Source organism: Centruroides vittatus, unplaced genomic scaffold, assembly GCF_030686945.1.
Source record: "Centruroides vittatus isolate TY-2023 unplaced genomic scaffold, ASM3068694v2 scaffold_490, whole genome shotgun sequence".
Lineage (NCBI taxonomy): Eukaryota > Metazoa > Arthropoda > Arachnida > Scorpiones > Buthidae > Centruroides > Centruroides vittatus.
The window spans coordinates 1,107,601-1,132,481 of NW_027122711.1; the positions used below are offsets into that span (position 1 = coordinate 1,107,601).

Consider the following 24,881-nt stretch of genomic DNA (forward strand, 5'->3'; position numbering starts at 1 on the left):
TCAGTGAAATATTGTAAGAATTTCTTCCCTATTTTTTCCCTATTTTTACCCCTAAGCTTATCGTATTTCTACTATATGTATTAGTCTGATGATTACTGAAGATTGGGCGGAGTTCACAGGATTTATAAGTAAATTGAGCCAAAATATAAACCGTTACTTCTACCGTCTTTTTAACAATATAGATTATTTTTAAAACTGTCGTAACTTGTTTCACCTGCCAGAATATAAAGTCATACACCAATTTCTATCATTATCATGTTGATTAGCTAAAGATAATTTCGTGTGGAGTTAATAGAATAATCACATAATAACCATGAGAAATGAAAAATGGTTACTAATGATAGGGTAAAGTTTCAAAGAGAATTCGATATCTTTAATTTTTCTTCGGATGATTTATTGTTTTCCATAACTGTATGAATCTTATATAAAGCATTTTAAAAAAATCTAGAATCGTATCTAGTTATGTAGGGAATAATTACATTTTCTTATTTTGTGTACGGGAATATTGTTAAATGGTTCTAAAAAATAGCGAATTTATGATAAATAATCCATAATTCAGAGTTTATAGCATGGATATATATGTATATTTGCTTGTAAAGAATGTAATAAAACCTATAAAAATATTTCTGCTAATGGAATACAGCTGGAAAGAGCAATTTTCACAAGCCATTTAGTACAATGAACCTTACTGTATGTTTTGTAATAACTGGGATAAAAATAATTTATAAATAGATCTCTAAATGCGCTTTCATTATGCAATTTTTATACATTTATTGATTTACCAATAAAATGAGAAAAATTTTTAAAGTATACAGTTAAAAAATAGTTTTATAAATATATATATACATACATATATTTTTTATGTAGAGAAGAAACAAATCTTGAAGGAGAAAAAAAATCGATTGTACGCTCCACTGTATCCTTTGTAAGTAGTCTTTTTAAGTAAAAAAATCAAGTAAATTTAAGAGAGAAATATATAAAAAAGCAAATAAATAAAATGTATTAAATGGGATTGATCAAAAGCTTTTTGATCAAGTTATAATCAACAAAATCTCGATCAGAAAGAAATAAAATGGATACGTGTGAAAGCAATATAAAATGTACTAGAAAATACCATTTATATTGGTTTTTTTTTAAGGTTGTAAAGGAATTATCTAGCATAAAACAACGTTCGAAAATAGCAGGAAAATATTACACATTAGTTAAAAAAAATAAATTTTGTACTTTATATAACAAGGAGCAAAAAATAGTAACAAGTTCATCATTATTTTCTTGCAGACTCTTTAATTTTTAAAAATTTAATTTATTTTATTATAATTTTTATAAAATTTTTTAAAAAATTGCTACTTAAATATTAAAAAGTAATTAATTTTGAGAGGAAGAAATTGGGAATTTTTTTATTTTTATAAGCATAAAATATATCTATATATAAAGTATAAATACTAAGTGTATGAGATACATTTTTTTTATTGGAAAACAGTTTAGAAACGTTACGACAGATGGAAGCAATCTATCATGAAATAGTCAATATATTTTTATATAGGCGACTTTATAATACTTATAAAAATTTAAATCGTACTATTTACTTGTATAAGATATACATATTTTCTTTCAGAAATATTCAGTGAAATCACCGATTATTAGGAAAGAAAATAAAGTATTATAAATATGAAATTATTAAAGTATGCTATAAGAATAAATAAAATATTTTTTAAAAAAATGAGGAGGAGGAAGAGGAGGAGGAAAAAGTATTAGAAGGAAGAATGGCATTTAAGATTTGAAGATCCGTATGTTTTTATTCTCTAAGGCATTTTTATGGGTTTTCTTGTAAGTTTCGTACTTGGGTATATAAAGATCTATCCATTCATCGATTTTTGTCAAAGACGATATTCTTTTGTTGTTCGTGATTTTTTTTTTTTTTTTTTGTTGTTGTTTTATTCCTTGGCATTGATTAGTTTTTATTTGGATTGTCTATAGTTTCGATCCTGATTTACATTGAAATAATGTTCCTTTTTTTCTACTTTATACTATAGAAAAGTTGGCTTTAGATAGGGGGTACAGTAAGAATTAATATTTAAAGTGTAGGAAGAGACATCGTAAAACTTGGCAATAAAATTACTCTACCGAATACTGCAATAGTTACTTTATAACTAGAACACAGTAATTGCCAGAGTGAATTCTTTCAAGCAAACTTTGAATGTTTGCAATTATAATGTCGATAGGGAAATTTCTTATTGTGTTTTCTTAGAATACATCACCTCTATTGTATAACGTCCTTTGATGATATATACTCAGCTTCGTCTTTGATTTTTTTAAAACATATTGTTGAAAACTTTCAATGAAAACTGTATCAACAATCATAAACGTTAAGTTAGAATGTTATTAAATTTTTTATTTATTATCTTCAGTAAAATTTTATTTTATTCTGGATATAGAATCACAAATTAAATAGAAGTTTCTTTAATATATATATATATATATATATATATATATATATATATATATTAGTTTAAAAGATAACTTGTGTTTGAGTTAGGGGAAATTTAAAAATCTAAAAGTAAAATAAGACACTGGTAAATTAATCAAATTGATTAATCATACGATAATAATTACTGAAACAACTTAAATTTCTAGAAACAATGACTTTTATTCAATTAACAATTCATTATTTACTCCTGTAACGAAGATAGCATAACAATGGTTAAATATTGCATTAGTCATTAACAGACCCTCTTTGGTAGATAACAAACGAAACTATTATATTTGCAACTGATACAATTGTCAATGTAGTTTGCTTCCTGATCTAGTCTCGAATCGCATACTATCTACTAAAGAAAATGTTCTGCAGTTAATTAATTAATGGTAAGTACCGTTGCACTTATAAATTATCTCAATCAACAATTCTGCTGTAGTATAATAATAATGTTTCTATTCATTATAATTAATTATTAAGAAATTCATTATAGCACTTGGATTCATTGAAAGTGATAGTCTCTTATAACACTAGACTAAGTACTCTTACAGGAGAATATCTTTTTGATTTATAAAGAATTTTATTAATTTAAAGCAATTAAATTCGTTTCTAATTTAAGAAATCAATTTAAAAAATTCTAAACTTATTTATAAATAAGTTTAATTATTTTATTTGAATTTAAACTTTATGTGTTTAATTATATAAGTTTCTAAATATACTTCATGATGACAAATGTATTAAATTCGATTTAATAATGACATGTATCGAATTTTTATACGTGAATATTTCGTGCAATAAGACACGAAAAGGAGAATATTATAAAAATATATATATAGATTTTTTATAAACATTACTTATATAACTTTTAAAAATAAAACTTGAAATAATTTTTAATCTACTATTGTTTTGATCAGAAACACTGAAATATTTGCTTCATTGCTAAAACTCGTGGAGCAGAATAAAATCGACATAAGGGAAAAAAAACTACTTTTAAATCGATTATTATTGTTTTATTTACATAAACTTTAAGGTCGATATGTAACAATCTTATTTATATAAAATGGTAAATCATTCTTAAGTTTTTAACAATATGATTTGGTTCCACATTCAACCAAGCAAAGCATCATTACTGTTTAGTTTCGTGAATATATCCTAGTGAGTAAAGGTTTCCCCCCTTCTTCCTCCTCTTTTTTTTATTTCTTTCTTCCTTTTTTTAAAAAGAAGGATAAAATAACACAGTTCTGTCAGATGAAATAATGTGTATTTTTCTTCTCGAAGTATGAGCATAGATCAAGTTTTTCTTATTTTGGATGGGTAAAGAATCTTAAGACGATGTGTCAAATATGGTGACATTTCTATCCACTTATGTTGGACACAATGATACTAGAACAGAATTTTGTTATATTTTTTCTTATATTCAACCTAATTTTTATATAGATAAGACAATGGTAGATGAGAATTCGAATTTTTTCCTTTCTTTCTTTAGTTACCAGACGGAAAAATATTTATCCGTAATGCCAAATTTTAACTTTTGCAATGGCAATGTGTCCCTTTCTCTCTAACTTTATAGCCATGGAATTCTCTTTACGATGTTATAACAGACAAGTTTATATTCTGTCCACTCCTCGTGGACTATATGGAGAAAGTAGTTTCATCTCTTTTTTTACGAACGACAGGTTGTAATATGATGATTTCAAACAAACTCAAAGATGAACAAAGCAACAACTAACAAAAGAAACAGTGACATAAACTAAGATTTTTTTTCCCTTTCTCATACTAGAATATAACATACCTTTTATTTGTTGGAAAATTCGACAATGTATTAAGGAAAGGACAATAACTGTTGTTAAAATAAAAATGAGATTTTTTGTGTGAATACAACTAAAAGAATTCTTCAAATAAAAACTGATTTAGTATCATAATAAAAACGATTACAAATATTATATTTTTCGACACAAACTCCAAATATATAAATATTAATTTAATATATTTATTCTTTTAAAATATATTAAAAAAATTACCAAAAAAAATTTTTTTTCAACTAGAAAAGTTATAAATATTATTCTTCCCAGTAACTTAATCACTTTAAAAACAGATGGTCGCATTCTAAAAATAAATAAATAAGTTTTTTTGAAGTGTTTTCTTAGTTTTTAACTGTAAAAAAACATATTTACTATTGAGATAATGCATTTTTATCAAGGAAGAAGAAAGAAAATGGTGATCATGAGAAGCGATGTAAAATGCGAGGAATAGAAAATGGTTAACAATAAAAATAAAATTTTCCAAGTTGCTTGAATTGTAAAAATTCAGAAACAAGATACATCGAAATCTCGATAATGGAGAACTTATGACAGGTTGGAGTGTTTGACTTTTTATTTATATCCTATATAAGGCAATGCCTTTAAGGGGAAAATATATATATATGAAAAATAAGTTGAATGGGTGTTACTGTTCCTATCTTCTACCGGATTTATCGGATTCACGATAGTTAATGTACTTTTTTAACCTAACTAAATGGCACAGGGAAAGCAATTTGCTATATGTTTTCGTCTTCGATATCATTATTTCCTTCGCGAATATCTAAAAATAAAAAAAAAGGTGAAATAAATCCGTACGAATCCCTCGTTTACCGGATGAGAATATTTAATTTGTAAAATATAATCAAGTTGAGTTGAGAATTAAGGAATTATTAATCATATGTAAATTATTAGTGTATATGCATATATTTATAAGGTTTAATTTGATACAGAAACACGCAAAGGGAAACTAAAAATAATGATTTAGAATAAGGGTGGATTAATTTTTCACATAAGTCAACATGTAAAATGTTTCTTTACTACTAACTTTCACACCACGCCAAGTAATGAAAACATAATTCAGTTATTTCCTCATTGAATAAATAATATTACTGTTAAGAGTTGTAATGTTAAGAATTTTAATTAAAAAATAATAAAATATTTAATTTTTTTCTTATTTTATTAATTGTTTAAATACTAAAATGCGTTGTTAACAGCAGTTTTATTATCCTGTAATAATATTTTTAAGCTGTTAAAAATGCATTAAAATTAAGTGTTTCAATTGAAATTTGAAGTTTATTCGTTTAAAGTAAGCTTTAAATTATGGGAAATTTTTACATACAACACTTTAATGCAATTTTATAAAAGGATATAAATCTCAATAATAAAAAAGTGATATTTTGGCAGTATACCTTTTGGCATTCTTTCATACGAACAGTTTTATTTGCGAAATATTTTCTGGCATATCTGTAAGCCTCTAATAGAAAACTTGAGGCGTAGAAAGAACGATAAGACCACAACACATCACTCCAGCGACATTAAACCTCACGAAGCGAAGCAAATATTTGTTTGTTGTGAGAATCCATCAATCTCAATGGCAAGCAGGCATTAGGCAAAAAGCTATGCGATACTATCCACCCCAACACCATGTTGGATGAAGGTGGATCTAAGAAAACCCTGTTTTCGAATCCCAACCGTTTTTTCATTCGGCCACAGATGAAGAAAAACTGTTCTGACAACCGATTTGTCAGTCTGTGAGGTTGGGTGGAGTGCACAAGTCTATAGTTTTAGCTTGGTTACATTAACTAAAAAATCCAACGGCGTAAAGTCTTGCTTATGTTTGGTGGTAAGTCGAAAAATCATTGAAAAAAATGGTGCAAAAAAAATAATAAAAAAGATTCTGTTGATCAAACTGGATGACTTTTTCGTTTAAATATATATTTATAAAACAGTTTTTACCATTCACATAAAATATATATATTTTTTCATCAGATTTAAAGTAAAATAAATATATTTTTTACAATTACAACCAGACTCAGCAAATGAGAAATAGTTAGCAAAGTTTTTAATCATCTTATGCTTGCTGAGGAATGTTTATTTAAAATTTCACAAACATTTTTAACTTAATTTTTATAAGCCACCATTTAGGCTTTACATTATTCGAATTTTTATTAATGGAACGTTTTCTGATATGTTCGAACACAAATAATTTAACGCATATAAATTTAAAATAAACAGTACAAAAATGTACAATAAAATAAAAGCATAAAAATAGTAACTATAATAAATAAATAATACTAATATAAATTAATATAACGTAAATAAATCAACGAGTAATTATTTATTTTGACATCGTCACATTTTCAGGCTGCAATTTTTAAGTATATTTTCAATTTATTTAATTTAAAATATATGCTCTCCATCTCAAATTAGCAGTGGCTTGCCCCTGTTAATCATACTTTTCCTGCTAACAATACAGTCGTGTCGTTCATCTAACTTTTTTCATGAGAAAGTTTTTGAATTGCATCCGTTGAAAACTGAAATTTCTTGTATAGTTAATCGGGTCCTCCTACTCTTAAGCCTTCCATACCTTGTTTCATCCTTTCTACTCCTAACACTGTTCTCGAGATTAATGGAGGACAGATAGGCAGACCGACAACAGTGGGAATTTATAGATCTATAATTTTTTTCAAATTGCAGCCCAATAAACGATATCTATTGTATATAGAAGAAGGTATTCGAACTAGGAGTTTCTATATTGCAAATCCTTTTTTTTATCAAAAACTTTGTCAACTATATTTTTTCCTTTCATTTGCTGTTAATAACTTAATTTTTCTATATTTTTGCTTGTGAAATTTCAATAAACTAAGGCACCATCTCTTTAATCAATATATACATATATATCATATATAGTAATTATATATCCAAATTAATAATTTCTGTTATTGATAGTGATTATGTGATGTAAACTCGTATTAATTTACATTATATACACTACAAGTATATATATATATATATATTTATTAATTTTCCTTTCTGGTAAGACAATACAATTGCAAACAATCGATTAACATTTCCATATTGAAACACGATCAAGTTAGATTTATTAATTTTATAAAATTAAGACATAAAAATGTTAAATGTTTCGACAGCAGAATCGTTTCAGTTTGTTGACATCATTTACTAAAAATTTAATATGATCTAACATTAAACATTAGTTTAAATTCCTTGTTTAAAAAAAAAGGAAACTAAGTTAATAAGTGTCAAGTACATTTGGTTACCATTTCATAAATTATTATTATTTTAATTTTTTATTATTTTTTTAAGTAAAATAATTTCCTTGTTGCCAATAAAACTAACTGAAACATAATAATAATTTAAAATATTTTCTCTTAGTTAGCAGAAAGTTTTGGAAATTTCCAAGCAAAATTTAATATATTTTCTTAAAATTGATTGACATCACTCTTAACTTCATTTCATAATCCTGCTCTGGGCAATTAAACAAAATAAAGTTTATGTCAATTTTAAAAGTAATTTATTTTGTATATCTAAGAATAGTTAATATACTAAGATAAATATAATTAACCTGATGATAATTTTTATATTTTTCTGTTTATATACATGATACTTTACATATATTTTATATAATTTTCTATTTAAATAATAAATAATTTCATAATTTTAACAATTGTTCTTCCTGTTTGTCTGTCAGTTTTATTAGTTTAATAACGTTTTAATTTTTTTTTTATAATTTAAATATGTTTTGGCGATTTAAAAATGGATTAAAAATTAAAATTTATCGAAATTATTTTAATGTTTTTACGTTAATTAAAATTAAAGTAAAAAATTTGATTTTTTAATCCTAAAATTATAGTTTAAAATAATAATTTCGAGCTACTGTTTACGTTTAAAAATATTAAAACTATATTTAGATACAAGTTTCTAAATATAGTATTTTTTTAAAATAAATTCTCTTCTCTTCACTACAAAATAATCATTAAATTTATATATATATACATATATATAATAAGTTATTATATTTAAAAAATAAGTATGCACTCACCTTGCAATATATACCTCATAAATATAATTTAAAGAAGGAAGAAGAAGGGGAAAAACATCATTGTATAAATAATTTAGATAGCGGTTCTTTATTCCTTAACGAGCAATTATCTAGCTTTTTGGACGATCATAGAAAAAAGTAAAATTGTTCTGTTAACAAATGCGAAGAAAATCCAATTTAGAAAACCAGATTATCTTATTGATCTTAAATGATAAATGAATTAGAATGTGGATATCTAATAAATGTGTTTCTTCTCCCTTTTTTCTGTAAACTAAAATAAACAAGAAGAAGAAGAGGAGGAGGAGGGAAAAAACCTGTCTCCCTTGAAAGGTTTGTTGGTTTGTAATTTCCGTTTCTAAGAAATGTTGTTTGCTCGAAGAGAAAAGGTCTGAGATAAAGACAGGCAACATTATATGTTGTACAAATAACAATCCTAATCAATATTTATCGATCAGTACATAAAGCCTTAGAAAATAATGTTATGAGTAAATAGCCTAATTATTATTTAAATATAAAATGAATTATTGAAGAATACATTAGATTTTTCTCCTGTTGGTGTTTTTTTTTCTTGCACATTCTAAAGTGTTTTAAAAATTAATGATCTTGTTAAGTAACTTGGCTTAAAAATATACATATTTTTTCTTATAGAATATCTTTTATCCTTACTTTATTACTAGTTGTGTACTTTAGTTACGTCTATCTTACTCTTCCATTAATGGTAATGCTGTACGTGATGTTGCATTCAGAGAGTTTATAATTAGATTCATTTTGGTTATTCTTTTGTGTTACTTTCGTACCAAGACTCGATGAAAAATTAATAATAATAAAAAGAATATATTACTCGTTAGAAAAAAAAAGATATTAAGATTTTAAATTAATCTTTTAAAATATTATTTAAGATTAATTAGCGATCATTTTATAATGAAAGTTCTATCTGCAAATTGTATATTAAGCGATTTTAACTATCGAATTTTAAATATTCTGCATAAAATTTAATGTTATTTAAGTGTAAAACTGAAAATATAATAAATTTAGATTCAAATATTACATTTATATGCAAAATAATACGTTAATAAATACTTTGTATGCAGATTATCTCGTAAGTTTGATGATTTTAGAATTTGGCTTAAAAAGCGAATTCTATAAAATCTTCACAAGACACAATTCGAAAAGCTATTTTTTTTAAAAAAGAAAAAAAGTAACGACGATTTCTAATGGTTGAAAAGTCAAACGGCAAGTAAAACCGCCACCAATCACCGATTAGTAAAGATAAGTAAGCATAAATAATATATATCTAATCCAGATTTGTCTAGAAAGGCGTCAAACCTTATCTCCGTAACGGAAGTTGTACAACATGTGCTGGAGGGCGAATCAGAAAAACGACAGCTATCCGACCTCGATACGGTCACCTCCCATTATGGCTGTCTCCAGCAGTGACAAAAGACAAGGACTTGCAAGAGAATTCTAGTGGTTGAGTAGACTCGTGCGATACCACAAAAGAGGTTACAACATTTATCGTAATGGTCCAAGAAGTGGCTCGTGCTTTTCTTTATATTCTTCCACTACAATTTTACCAGTTGTTGAATGAGTACTTCTCGATTAGATAAACTTTGACACGGTTGATGATTACTAAGAAAGATTTACTAGTATCTAACATTGATGATGAATAAAACATTTTCATCTTCTTCGCCCTAGTTTCTCAGGAAATAAATTAATGACTCGGTTTATATATATGAAAATCACGAATGTTTTGTCATATATAGCTGAAAAATGAGCTTTAATAAATAAATAAATAAATAAACCACAGTTTTTTTCGATAAATAAAGGAGATTTGTAAACGTTGATAGTAAAGAAAATTGATGAAAATGAGGAAACGTATTATAAACATTAAAAATGATAAACACACACATACACACACACAAAATAAAAATAAATAAATTATTCACGTAAAATTTAATCGAATTTATAATATATTATCATTAAATTTAGTGTATAATATATTTAAATTTATAAAAATTGTCAAAAAAGTGGTAAAGAGTTTTGCAGATTTTACATAAATCCTAAGAAAATAAAAATATTGAATTTTCAGAAATTCTTGCATTATAGACGATCAATTGTTTTCATAATCTAATATTATATTCAAAACTTACGTATTTCACAGTATTTCTAATACAATATTCATGATATTCATGATTATTCTTCGTCAGTAGTAGCACTATAAGTTTGTGAATTCTTAAGGGAATTTATATATATATATATATATATATCAATGGTGGTGTCATCTTGAAAGGAAATGCTAATATAGACATTAAACAAACTATTTAAAATGTGAAAAATCAGTAGAATTAAATTTAGATAAGTCATTACTATCACGTAACTGAATGAAATTCTTTATAACTCAATAAATGAGACGAACTGATTGATTCATGAACACTTTTACTCACTTACATAATTGAATTTGATACATATTTTCAAGTTTAAATTAGTTGCTTGCTTGTAAGAGAAGAGAACCACTTACATCTGAAAGTCTTAACTGTCAACTGAATTGATAAATATGTAGAAAGTTAAACATATTAAAACAGTAAATTTGAATATGAAACGAATTAATAATTAATTTTTGAAAAATTTTCTAACGTAAAGTTTAAAGAATTTAAAAGGTATATAAATTTTATTTAACTGCTGGATAGATATAAATTTATTAAAGAAATAAAATAAATTTTAAGTGAAAATTTCAAAATAAATAAATAAATAAATAAAAGACCATTTATCCTTTAAAAAATCTTTCTATTTAGTTTTGAACTTGATAAAATATTTAAACAAAATATCTATAATTCATATTTAGGATATCATATCATATAAAATATACATTCAGAAAAACATAAAATGAAATATTCTAAGAATTGAAAAATCAATATACCTTGCTTATATATATATACACCATAACTTTTATATTGATTTATATAAGATTATATATCATTTTTATATTTTACTTTTACACACTTTTCTGCTTACTAATATTTAGAATGGAAGTAAAAGTTTATCTTATTGAAAGAACATTTTGTGAACATTTTTATGCAGATGACTAGTGAATTTCGAAAAGAAACTGAAGTAAACTCTTGTAGTTTCGATGCAGATAACATTCTTCTTATGGGAATTTTTAGAAAACAGTAAGACAGAACGATAGTAAAACCTAAAGGTGGTCATGGCTGGTAAGGGAGGCATTGACAAAGAAACTACCTCACGTATATCCAACTATACCCACTTTTACAACTGCAGAATGTTTTCTACATATCATTTTCTTCTGACTATTGCAGAATTCTATGCTTTTAAATTACAATTTTTTCCCTCCCTTGTTCCTACTTTAATCTATTACCGAAAATTATTTACATTTTATTGTATTAAAGTAAACAACATATAAAACTTTTAACGCAGATAAAAAAAAAAGAACGATTTATGATTTAATAAAATTAAAACATATTTTTATAAGATTTACGATACGTTTATTAATTTATCTCTTTAAAATTTATATCAATTTTTGCTTTTTTTTAAACGCTAAAATACATAAATTAGTCCTGTAAATAAATTAAATTTCTATAGTAATTGCGTTATGTTTTAATTGAAAATAATTAATTAATAAATTACATCAACCTCGTTAAAATATTTTTTAAATGAATAATGTATGTGACTAATGGCTCAATTTAAAGTATCAAAGGACGTATCAAAACTGCGACTACATCTATATCCCATTATTATATTGACACATTTCAGCTATTTTGTAATTGGTGAGCCACAATTCTAATATAGTTAATTCTGCTTCGTGATAATTACATCTACAACAATTCAGATTAGTTACAGCAGAATAGTTGTTTAAACGCATATAACAGTTACAAATTTACGTATGGACCGTTTCATTTTACGTGTTAATTTACCATTTTTTAATTTAAATTTAATAAAATAAAAATTTACGCTATTTATTGTATATTTTTTGCATTAAAAATTTATTTTAAACATTTAAAAATAATTTAATTAAGATAGAATGTAGACGGACAAACCTGTAAACAACGGCCATTGAAGGAAGCATTAAAAATGTCCGTTGTTCGGAGGTTGTCGTATTTTTTTAAAAAAAATTATAATTATATAATCCGAGTTAATTAGGTTATTACTTACTTAATTTTAAATAAATTAATTTTAATATTTAATCTTTATTAAAGAATTATTAATTAATATAACATTTTAAAATAGCTTAAAGTATATATTTTTTTTGTTATTTATTTTACATTGAACAAGATTTTTAAATATTTATCTAAAGTGAAATTTAATTAGTGACAATTTTTATAAAATTATATTATTATATTTCTTATCTAAAAATGATTATTATTATTTTTTTCTTCTTTTGTTATAATAAAATAAGAAAATTAAATATTTCTTACCGTTTTATCTCCGAGGTTGTGTACAATACAATGAAGATAAACAGTTTGTCCTATCTGTGTAGTGACGTTTCTTGAAGAACTATTATCAAAAGATGGAGTTACACGTCCTAAAAAACTCCAATAATCGCTGATGCGAGAATTTTGGCCAAACCTTTTAATTCTTCCATTCCAGTTAAAGCCCTTTCTATGAGCTACGTAGTCCCATATATACATTCGAGAGCCTGTAAAATTATGTTTAATTATTATTAATTTCAATGTTAAATTTTATAATTTAGCATTTATTTTTTTAGAGTATTTATTGAATAGAATGTCTGTCTATCTGTTCTCTATATACTCCCAAACTCTAGCTGTTATGGACCAAGTTTTTTAGAGTTACTCGCTAGGTCTATGTGGAAAGTATAGTCTACCATGAAACCTAGACACCCCATAACTCCCTTTGAGACTTCGTGATAAACGTAACAATAGTAGGTTATATTTTCATTTTAATGCTTGTCCTTATTACTTTTTAGCCCTGATAGCATCTGGCATATTTGCAAGTTTTATGTATTTTTAATATATTATTTTTTCTAATTTTTATCTATACTTAGTGTATATTAATAATGTGAATTTTCGTGAATTTATTTACATTTTTTCCTGTATAGAATACTAAATAATTGAAAATTAAAACAGAATTTAAACTGAAAAAAATGAGTAATTCATAAGAAAGATTTAATAAGGTAAATTAAACGTTAACTTTTTCCCTGTATTATTCCCTACATTATTTAACTTTTTCCCTGTATTATTCCCTACATTATTTATCCTTTTCCCTATATTATTCCCTACATTATTTATCTTTTCCCTATATTATTCCCTACATTATTTAACTTTTTCCTTATGTTATTCCCTACATTATTTAACTTTTTCCCTGTATTATTCCCTACATTATTTATCCTTTTCCCTATATTATTCCCTACATTATTTATCTTTTCCCTATATTATTCCCTACATTATTTAACTTTTCCCCTATGTTATTCCCTACATTATTTAACTTTTTCCCTATATTATTCCCTACATGATTTAACTTTTTCCCTATATTATTACATAATTAAATCATTTAAATGTACAACAGAAAATTTTTAAAAATTCAATTTAACATTTTAAAAATGAATAAAATTCAGGAAAAGATTATATTATCGTAATATCTAAATTATATATATTTTTTTCTTCTTACTGTAAAAGAGAAATTTTATAATTGAACATTATTTTAAGTAATAAGATTCTACTGAATGTATTTATAAATAAAAAAAAACAACAAATATATGTATGCATTTTATTTTAAATTATTTTTTTTAATATATATATATTTTATTTTCGATTTGAGAATGCATAAAGTCTAATTGATGTATAAATTTTTAAACAATTACCAAGAACCATTTTGGCAAAAATTTCGCCACTTAATATACTTTTAGAGAAAAGATTTATTGAATGTGATGTTGCATAATATGCAAAGGAAGTAAAGTTGATTGTCTAATGAACAAAACAGAAACATGAAATGAGAAAAAACTGAAAGGAGAAGGAAAAAAAAAATTTAAATAGAAAGAAGTTTTATGACATTCATGAGAAAATTGCATTTTGTTAATTAAATTTCCTTAAAAAATCACAAATCAGAAGTTACTCAAAAAGTAAAAAAAAAAAAAAAGTACATATATAAATTTTAATTCGCATTATTTTCGAGTTGTATAAGTTTACATTAAACAGTAATAATAATAATGAATAGTTAGTTATGTTTATTTTAATAAATATTTAATTAATATTTACGAAATTGCGTATAAAAAATTATTCTAGAAGAAGACAAAAGAATGATTTTTTATGTTGTTTATTTTAAAATTTATTTATAATTTTTTATACTTATATAAATATCAATTAAAGTCATATTTTTTTAAATAGAAATATCTAAAAATTTTTATTAACTTTAAAGTAATAAATGATAAATTGCTTTTTATAAGCTATTTATGAAGATAAACTTTACGTTTTTCTCCACCCTTTCGTATAGACTAATCTTCTTTTATTAGTGGATTCGATGGTTTTTTTTAAAAGAAAAATAAAAAGAGGAATAAAAAGAATAAAACCACTTGATTAAAATCTCTCCAAAGCAATATATAAATATTCAGCATGTGCATTATCCTAAAATTTTTTTAAAGAGAGTATCAATTGAGAAAATATGGAAATGAGTAGGATAATGAATAAGATATGTAAATTTTATTTTAATATGATCAAATCTGTATAAATCTTCTTATGAATATTTAAATCAGGTTTATGTATTATCTAATAATAATTAAGTATATATGAAAAATTTTGAAATTTTGTAAAAATTCTGATGACGTGTTAAATATAAACAAAATTAAAATTTTATGAAAATTGCTTAGAAACATCCCACCTAAAAAGTAAAAAAATAAAAACTGAATTTAATTTTATAATTTTTTAAACAAAATATATGACGTTAAATTGATAAAACTTTTTATTATTATTTAATACATTTTTATTAAGAAAATTAAATATATTTTTTTCTTTTAATTACTATATTAAAAAATATTTTTATCACGTGAAAAAAGAATATCAAATTTAAAATATTTAGCGATTAAATATCTTTTTTTTTTCTAATTTTTTAAATGTTTATAAATATATATACGAGTATATAAATTGCAATATAAATAAGGATATCATTATGTAAAATGATCTTTTTTTTGCAACAAAAATATTATTTTTAGAAAATTTATAATGAATTTTAATTAAATAATAATTTTTAATGATATTTTAAGTTATAAAAATAAAATATTTTATCAAATTTTGCAATTGTAAACTACATATTCGAGACTGAAAGACAGAAAAAATTCTACGTAATAACTTTATAAAACAAATGGATTAAACGATTTTTTTTAATAATTTCGAGATAGAAATAACATATATAAGAATTTTTTCACGATTTAGGTTAAAGAAATGACATATATTTAATGAACTAATAAATAATATGTCACAAGAAACACCGTTCAATGCAGCAAACTTTCTATAAGTACCATGAAACGTCGAAATTTCTTACATCGAATCGAAGAAATTCCTTTTTATGTCTGTTCTAGCATTGTACTTTTTTCTATCCAACGAAATACTTCTGTGTCAAAGTATAAGGTGCAGCAAAACGTTCTTTTTTCTCCTCTTCAATCAAAGGACGTTATATGGTGCGCTTGCGCCAACGATTACTTGAAGTGGAGAAGAAGAAGAAGAAGAAGAGGAAGAAGAAGAGAAAAAATATATAAAGAAAAAAAAGAGGAAAAAATATTAAGCAAATGGACATGCGTCACTGATAGGAAACGATTGGAAAAAGGAAGTAGAATATTGATTTTTATACTTGCCCGTTATATATATCTTTCTATTAAGTTACCATGTCATGTACAGTAATTGAAACTTAAATCTATCTACCATTTTTTTTTTCTGTTGGCAAAGAAGAGATTTAAATAATTTCTGTAGTTGGAATTAATTAATAAATCATTTTTAATGAGCTTTTTACATTCTTTTTCTCTGTCGAAAATAATCTTCCTTAAATCCTAATAAAATTAATATGCTTTCTCTTAGTGATCCTATGCCAATTTTTCAATACCTAGTTATTCTTTTACGAAAGGGTCATTCGAAGTGTGGCATTTCACGAAAGAATTATAATGTCATATATTTTGATTAAAATTTAATTGAGTATTTTATAAACGGCTCTAAAACATAATTAAATTAGTCTTTTTTTTTCTTTCACTGTACATTTATTATATTCTTGCTTCTTTTTTTTATTGAATGTATTCGTTTTAGAATTACTTGTTGAAAGGTTTGATGTATTAATATATTGTTCATTCTTCTGTTGAATATATATGTAAAAAAAAAATTTTAATTTTTCGAATTTTTTTTTTTTAAGTTACCGTTTCTATGTTAATAAAACATTTTTAAAGAGCGAAACTTTTATTCTATGGAAAAATTCTAAAGAGAATTCTTCTCTTGAATCATTCATATGTGAATTCTTAAAAGAGAAATAAAAAAAGAATTAGTTTTCAAGACATTTTGCTTCTATTTCTGTAAATACATTTTTAAAAATACTTTCATTTTCGCTTAGATAATGCTTCATAATTTACATGAAAAATTTTTTCCTTTTCTGCTTGTTCTTCCCTTTTTACTATTTCTAATTTATCTTAAGGGATATTCAATACGGAAATTACACATTAATGAAATCGGTAATGCGAATATAGTTGCTGAAGTAACCGAGCTGTTCTTGTTGACATTCAGCTCTATGGAGTCCTGTAATTAACGAAAATAATGGAGTCTTCAGGGGGTAGATCTGCTTCTGGGAACTAACGACTAGAAATCTCCTCTCTTTAATCTTTTCTCTGGTAATGACTTTTATGTGTTTCGTTCTAGAGATTTCCGTTCTTATATGTAACATAAACTACACGAGATTGGTGAAGCAGTGAATGCTTTCCTATGAACTGCTGGATGAACAATCGGTTAGTTTTTTTTATATATTTTTTTTAAGAGGAATGTGTATCGTTTTACACTTTTCAATTTTGATTAACAGCACCGATCCTCTTACACTACTCGAAATCAAGGTTTCAAAATACACGCAACAATCTGAAATTCCACATGATGTGAGTGAAGATAATAAATAGCAAATACAATTCTAAACATTTCATATTTATAGAAATTCTATAGAATAATGTCAAAAAGTTAAAAATAAATGATGATAAATATCTATAGAATCTAAATGAGTTTTATCGTTATGTAATTTTGCAATTTTATTTTTATTTATATGAGAGATTCAAAAATGATATTTAAAATTAATTTGTATAATTATTTAGTATAAGAAATTAGATTATTTTTCGCATTATGTAAGCTGTAAACATGAATATTTTACATAAAAATTTATTTAGAATTATAGATGTTGTTACTAATTTTTATCTTTGTAGTCATTGTTATTAAATAAATAATTTAAACTTATAAATTAGTTTCCCGTAGAAGGGAGGGTTACATTGAATGGATTCAATCTTATGAAAATTCTTAATATATTACCTTTAACGAAGAGAAAATACAATTATGTTACGTTACTTATGTGTAGCAATAAGTCTACAAGCTTAAGAAGTGACCTGTATATTTAATGAATCATATATATATATTTAAAAATACATTTTTCAATTTTATATATTTGTATCCACTTTTATCGCTCGTCAGTTAACATTTCTAACTCATAAAAATTGTAAGTAAATAAATATTTAATCAAAATTTTTATAACCATTGAGTATTTACAAGTTATTTTCTTTCCAAATTACTTTTTTAAATAGAATTTCATTAAAAATTTATTTTTATTTTGATTATTCTATAATCAATTCATTTACCCACGAGGATGGTTGGATGACAAGTAAAGAAAGAAAAAAAAACCGTAAAATTTCTCTGAAAAATATGTTTAACTTGAATATTTTAGGGAAAAAAATATAATTGTTTGCTTAATCTTTAATTAAATAATTATTTTAAAGGTTTTTGTCGTACTTTTTGAAAGGGAATAAGTCGAGGGGAAAAAAAGAAGCGAGTAGTAAAGTAGAGAGGAGAACATAAAGCAAAAATGTTAATAAAAACGTCACAATCTTCTCTGGTATAAATTTTATTATCTTTAATAACATTTTTCTCACACTTTGAAATTTCAGAACTCTATTAGATTTTTCAGTCTCTAGTGTTTTATTTTGAAATCTCCTGTACACAACAAAGATTGCCGATATGTCAAATGAATGATCCCAGCAGCCATTTTTCTATCATTTTCTGTAAGTCGTGTCGTTTCTTTCTACAAAAACTAAATTGACTGGAAATATCACAATTTCCGCTGGGTATGCACATCGATTTTTAATCCCACAGATATTACCAATCTGGAAAGTATTTTCCTATCTAAGATGATCCTCTTCTCATCCTGTTAAATTCTCTTGTCTTACTGAGTCATTAATTACACTAAGAGCTGAGGGAATTAAGGTTTCCTATTACGTTAATTGTGATGATTATGGAGGAGAATGACACATAAAATGTCATTCTTGTTCACTGAAATATACTTGGTTACGTGTCTGCTTATTTTCGTTTAAGTTGTAAATTTTCATGCTTTATGTTGTGTAATTTCTGCGCTATAGAATTCTCTATCGAGGAAAGCATTGATTTATGTTAAAAGTTGCTTAACTAAGCTTAAATCTTCTAAAGATTATGTATATTAAGAATGGTATTATTTTAAACGTGCTGAATTATTATTTAATAAATATTTATAAAGGTAATTATTAAACTACAAGTATTTTGTTTTACAAATGTTTACTGAATTTCAAATGTTAAGTAATTCATTCATGTAATAGTACAAAATTTATTTTTAAAAGTATACTTTACTAAACTTATAATTCTTTGTGAAAACTAATTATTATTCAGAAAATGCCTTTACAAGAAAATAGCAAAACATTTTAGTATTCATAAAATGTATTCTTTCTTAATTTTAATTCATTTAATTTTAAGAATAAAGAGGTTAGAAAAATAAATGAATAAATAAATTTAATCAAAAAATTTGATAAATTTGCATATTTAATTTATTTATTTTACCTTATCAACTTTTTTAAGTATAAAATTAGTAATGAAAACAAATGAGATCTACATTATAATATAATATAAATTTTATACAAAATTAGTTTATAAAATTTTATTTTAAATTAAATTTGTAGAAAAGAATGATTAATCTTATTTATTTATTTATTCATTTATTTATTTTTTGTTTATAACGTTTAAAGTAGATTTTGTTTCCATGTTTATTAAATGCAATTTATCTCTTAAAAGAATAATTCTTCTTTTGTTAAATGTGTATAATATAATAAAATATTTAATAATGAATATTTGTTAAATTTAATCATATTATAAGATATATGTACAATTAATTTAAAGCAAAAAAAAATAATAATAATTAATGAAAATACAAGAGAGGAGGGAACTGATGGGTTGTAGCACATTGCAACATTGAGTTTTACAATATTTCACTCAATCCAATTACTGTAGAATGTTTAAGTTAAAAAAAAAAGACAGAAAAACTGGAACAGTAGAATAGAACATCTTTAAAGTATCATGTGAAGAAAGAATTTTTAAAGAAATCATTTGTTAGATAACAAGAGGAAGGAGGGACTGATGATAAAATGTACCAATGATATATAGCAAAATGTGTTTTTTATAAGTAACCCTCTATATCTCTTCCACTTACTTTTCTAACGATTCAGCTGTATATATTGAAACAATTGGAGCTAAGAAATACATTTTGTTTCTTGACACCATATAATTCATCTTGATAAATTCAATTTTCTATATTCAGCATCAAAAAGGGCACTTTTGTTTAAAAAAAAAAATAGAAAAAAATTGAATTTACGTATGTATCATCTGTAAATCTAATTAATTAACTAGAGTGGTCTTCTTTATATAATTAATAATAATATTTTATATTGAACGTTAAGATAAGAAAGACAAGGATGATTAAATTAAGACAATATCTAGTCATTAACAAAAATAGTTTCACAACTTCCATCAAAAATCTATGGCTACTTAAGCGTACTTTTTATGATAACTACTGCTCGTCATTTTATTTTCTGGTGGTTTTATGCGTTTAAAATTAAATTTTTTTAAAAGTTAAAAAAATGAATGAATATTTTAATTTTACAACAAAATAATATTGCTATCAGACTATAGAACATCATCAATCTAACAATAATGATATGAAATTTGCATTCTGATACTATAAGCAGCATAAGTATTGTTAAAAAGTTTGATTTAATTAATTGTTAATTAATAACAAAAATTCTTGTATATTAAATATTAATAACTCAAATATCCTTACTTATAAATCTATTTTCTATTAAAAAAAAATAATAATAATAAAATTTTAAGAAATTAAAACGAATAATTTTCCACTTTTATTAACTAAAATAATTAAATTTAAGTGGACACGTAATTATGAAATAATTAAAAAAAAATTGTAATTAATATTTATTAAATACATTTGCCATTTAAAATAAATGCTTATGCATCTCGAATTTTGTGTATCCTTCAGTGATTTGTAATTCTTTAAATATCTTCAAAATTTCTTTGCTTTTTCCAAATATATTTATGTATATATATATTCAACGATGCTTTATTATGTCCAGTTAAATTCACTACTTAATTAAACTTAGTGTTTGGCAGAATAATATTTATTTAATCTTGTCAAAAATCCGTAATTAATTCCTTTAAAAGAAACATTTGTTTTCATATCAGAAATATTGATTTTATCTTTACTCCTGATGTTTTGAAAACAAACAAAAAAGCTATTTTGATTATTATCGTATATAAATAAAAAATATTTAATTTAAAATTCTATTATTTTTTAATTCTTAAGTAGCATCCAATTCTAATTATTTTAAAGTGAAGTATATACATGTATAAATAATTTCTTTTCGTATTTTTAATATAAATATAAGATTTAAAATAAATTTAAAAATATTAAAAAATTTAAGAAATCTTATAAACACTAAATTTTAAAAATGAATTTTTTTTACTGCAATTTATAACGATATTCTGCATTAACTAGTATATAATTCTCTTTAAGCATTTATATATATTTTAGTATACATTTCAATGCGATTTACTTATGTATTAATATTCATAAACATATATTCTACATGATTTTACAGTCAATAAATATTAAAATGTAATTTTATGTAATTTAAACATAGTTCTTTCTATGATAAAATACCACAGCAGATAAGGAATGAAGCTACATAATAAAACATAAAAACAAGTTTAAAATGTGTACATAATTGTTCACAGAGTATATTGTCCTTATATCAATATCGAAACGTAGTAAAATTTATCATATATGCTGTTTATAATTGCTGGATATAATTACAAATCATCATTGATTTATCACAACATAATTTTATAATTACAACTCAGAGAAATGGGATGAATGCTGTACATAGGGATATGTAGTAATTAGCGAACATAAACATTGGATAAGTCATCTTGTTAGGTGATAGAGTAAATTTCATTTCTAAGTTCGACTTTACAGGTGTAATAAACGAAGTTTAGGCATGTGTTCAACCAAGATAGTATAAAGCTTTCAGAAACGTTAAAATTTTCGGTGTTTTGGTCAAACTTATCGTTGGACTAAAATCCAAGGTTTAACAACTTCAAACTAAACTTGGTAAAATCATGATTTATTACAGTCGTCATAGCTGTTATAGTTACAGTCAATGGAATGTTTAAAATTCATATAAGGTCATTTCAAGTAGTAGTTTCTACATTAATAGCAACTAACATGCCATGAAGACGTGAAACGATGCTATATAAGTAACGCACCTGGATATAAGCAGAATATTAGTGCTTAATATGGTTATATAATATGATTTTATTCCTAAAAGATTTTAAAATTAGATTATAGTAAAAGTATAAATTGTTAAAAGTTTAAACATAATATATTAAATGTTAATTTAATTAGTAATATTAACAAGTAATTCGACACATAAGTTGAATGATTTAGTAGTGAATTTGTTTAAAAAATTTAAAAAAAAATATGTTGATTCTTCTTCCAGCAATTGTGTTTTTGTCTGTTAATGAGAGATTAAGACGTATACCTTGTAAAAGAATTAATCACCCTGTCAAAGAAGTGGCAAAAAAGAGTACAAAGAAGCATCTTAGCAAGTGACTTGAAAATGACTAATGATCGAATTACGATTGATTGATTGCAATAAACGTCAAACACAGAACAGAGTTTTGTAATTTGTTAAGAATGCTTTAATCTATTAAAGCGGTTTACCCCTAAAGCTGAAAAATTGTATTTTTTTATTTTTTTATTTTCCCCCCTCTTTCCTCTCAGGTTCTTAATGATTAGGTTAATCATCTTTCACGCAAACATGATCATGATTGAATTTAACAAAATACTTTTTCGCCATCTCAAAACCTGTTAAATATTAAAATATTTTGTTTTAATTGATAATAACTTTAAATATTTATAATTACAATTATTGTAGAAAATTAATATTTATATCTAGATTAAGTTAATCGTTGAGGTTACGCATTAAAAAAAAAATGGTTTGAAATGAAGGATCAATTTTGGAAAATTTAAAATGCAAAAATGAAACGTTAATCTGTGTGTGTGTTTTTTATTTATTCATAAATAAAATTTTATTTTATTTTTAGTTTTAATAATAAACTAGTTTAATTTAGTGGAATTTTGATACTTTTTTACGCGATTTCAACTTTAATTTATTGTCATAACATACTGACATAGGAATAATTTAGGATACTTTTATCTAATTTTTCATATTTTTTTTGACAGTTATTTACCTGAAATATTAACTTAATTGAATTTTTCTATCACTAAATTTATATTTAAGTTTAAATATAAGCGAAATCTATAAATTTATTTTTGAATATTTACTTCACAAGTACACACACACATAATGTTACTAATATATACTACGAATAGAACAGAAAACTAGTTATTTTACAAAATAATTTTAAAAATTCAATTATTTCATCTTATATAAAATGTTTTCTATTTAATTTTATCTTTTATAAATATATAATAATGTACGAAATTGAAGAAATATAAAATGTAAACTTAACTGAAATATTTATATACATATTTTACTATGTTTATTTAATCAATGTAAAATGTTTTAACCCAGCTAGGAGAATTTATGCTGATTGAATTCACACTATTGGAAGAAAAGAATAAGTGAAAAAAAATAGAAGAGTTTCTTTGTCCTAAATCAAAGGTTCAAGCAAAACGATACGTTATCGAAAGTGATGAACAGAAAGTTAAGTGTTTCTAATTCTGGATGTAAGAACTCTGACCAAGCTTTAACTCTACTATCTCTGTCGGTGTCCGGTGATCTTTCACTTCACTTTGGCAGATAGGTTAGGTAGAATTGTGTGACCACTCAAACTACAACGGTGTTCTTTATCAGCACATCCTTGCTGTCTTTCTTTGTCTTGTCCTCTAGCATCATTTATCTAGAATAGCTTTCTGTTCTCAATCATTTCGATAAAAAATAAATTATATCATACATCAAACTTTACAACATTACATACCTTAAAAATTTATCTATACTTTAATAAATAAATATATATATATAATGATTTATTAATATTATTAATTCACTTAAAAAATTCTCCAATTACGTCTTCATATTTAATACGACTTAATATTTTATAAGTAGGAAGAAGAGGAGGAGGAGGAGGAGGGGGAGGAGGGGGAAAAAATCAACACGACATAAAGAAGATAAAGTAATATACTGAATAAACTTGTAGAAAAATTAATGATGTTTTTAGAAAAGTAAATATTTACTAAGATTTTAAGGTATCTTATATATTGAAACTTATATAAAATATCAAATCATTTGTTTACATTATATCCATTATTTTTATATCCCTAAAGTATACTTCGCAATATTGTTAAGTTAATCTGTGTTCTAGAAGTATAAACTCCTCCTTGTGACATGTTTTATATCTCGGTTAGTATAAGAAGTAATTTTACATATTTATACATAAGAGTAAAGTTTGCTTTAAAAGTTACATATAAAAATTATATATTTAACATTCTTTCATTTGTATTATTTTTAATTCTATAAATAATTCGGAAAAAATAAATTTAATTTAATTTTTTATTTTAAAAACATTGATTTTTATTTTTAAAATTGAATTAATCACTAATTAAATTCGGAAAATTTTAAAATACATTCGTTAAAATATGAATTTTTTTTTGTGTGTAAGGTAAAAATTTATTCCTATGATAAAAATTGACGATCATTAGTTAAAAATGTAATATTATGGTTACAAATTACATCTCTAAGTGATTAGTTTAAATATTTTATTTCAAATTTTATCTATTTTTTTCCATTATTATTATTATTATAAAAAAAAGTATACGTGACAAAAATCGATTAGCTTACATCTAAGATTATCTAGATTCATTATCGTTAAAAATAGGAATTTTGAAGTAATTTTCAAAAAATATTTATATAAAAAGAAATTTAATTATTATAAATTAATCGAGTCAACGAACTCTAAAATAATAA

At 23.9% G+C, this 24,881-nt stretch overlaps 1 protein-coding gene across 1 annotated transcript in view; it reads right to left on the reverse strand.

The window, feature by feature from the left end:
* Positions 1-24,881, reverse strand: part of LOC136989350 (peroxidasin homolog) — a 128,664-nt gene that overhangs the window by 17,362 nt on the left and 86,421 nt on the right. Inside the window, exon 2 of the mRNA XM_067287471.1 lies at positions 12,763-12,983. Coding sequence (XP_067143572.1) covers positions 12,763-12,983 — 221 coding nt within the window. The remainder of the gene's footprint in view (positions 1-12,762; positions 12,984-24,881) is intronic.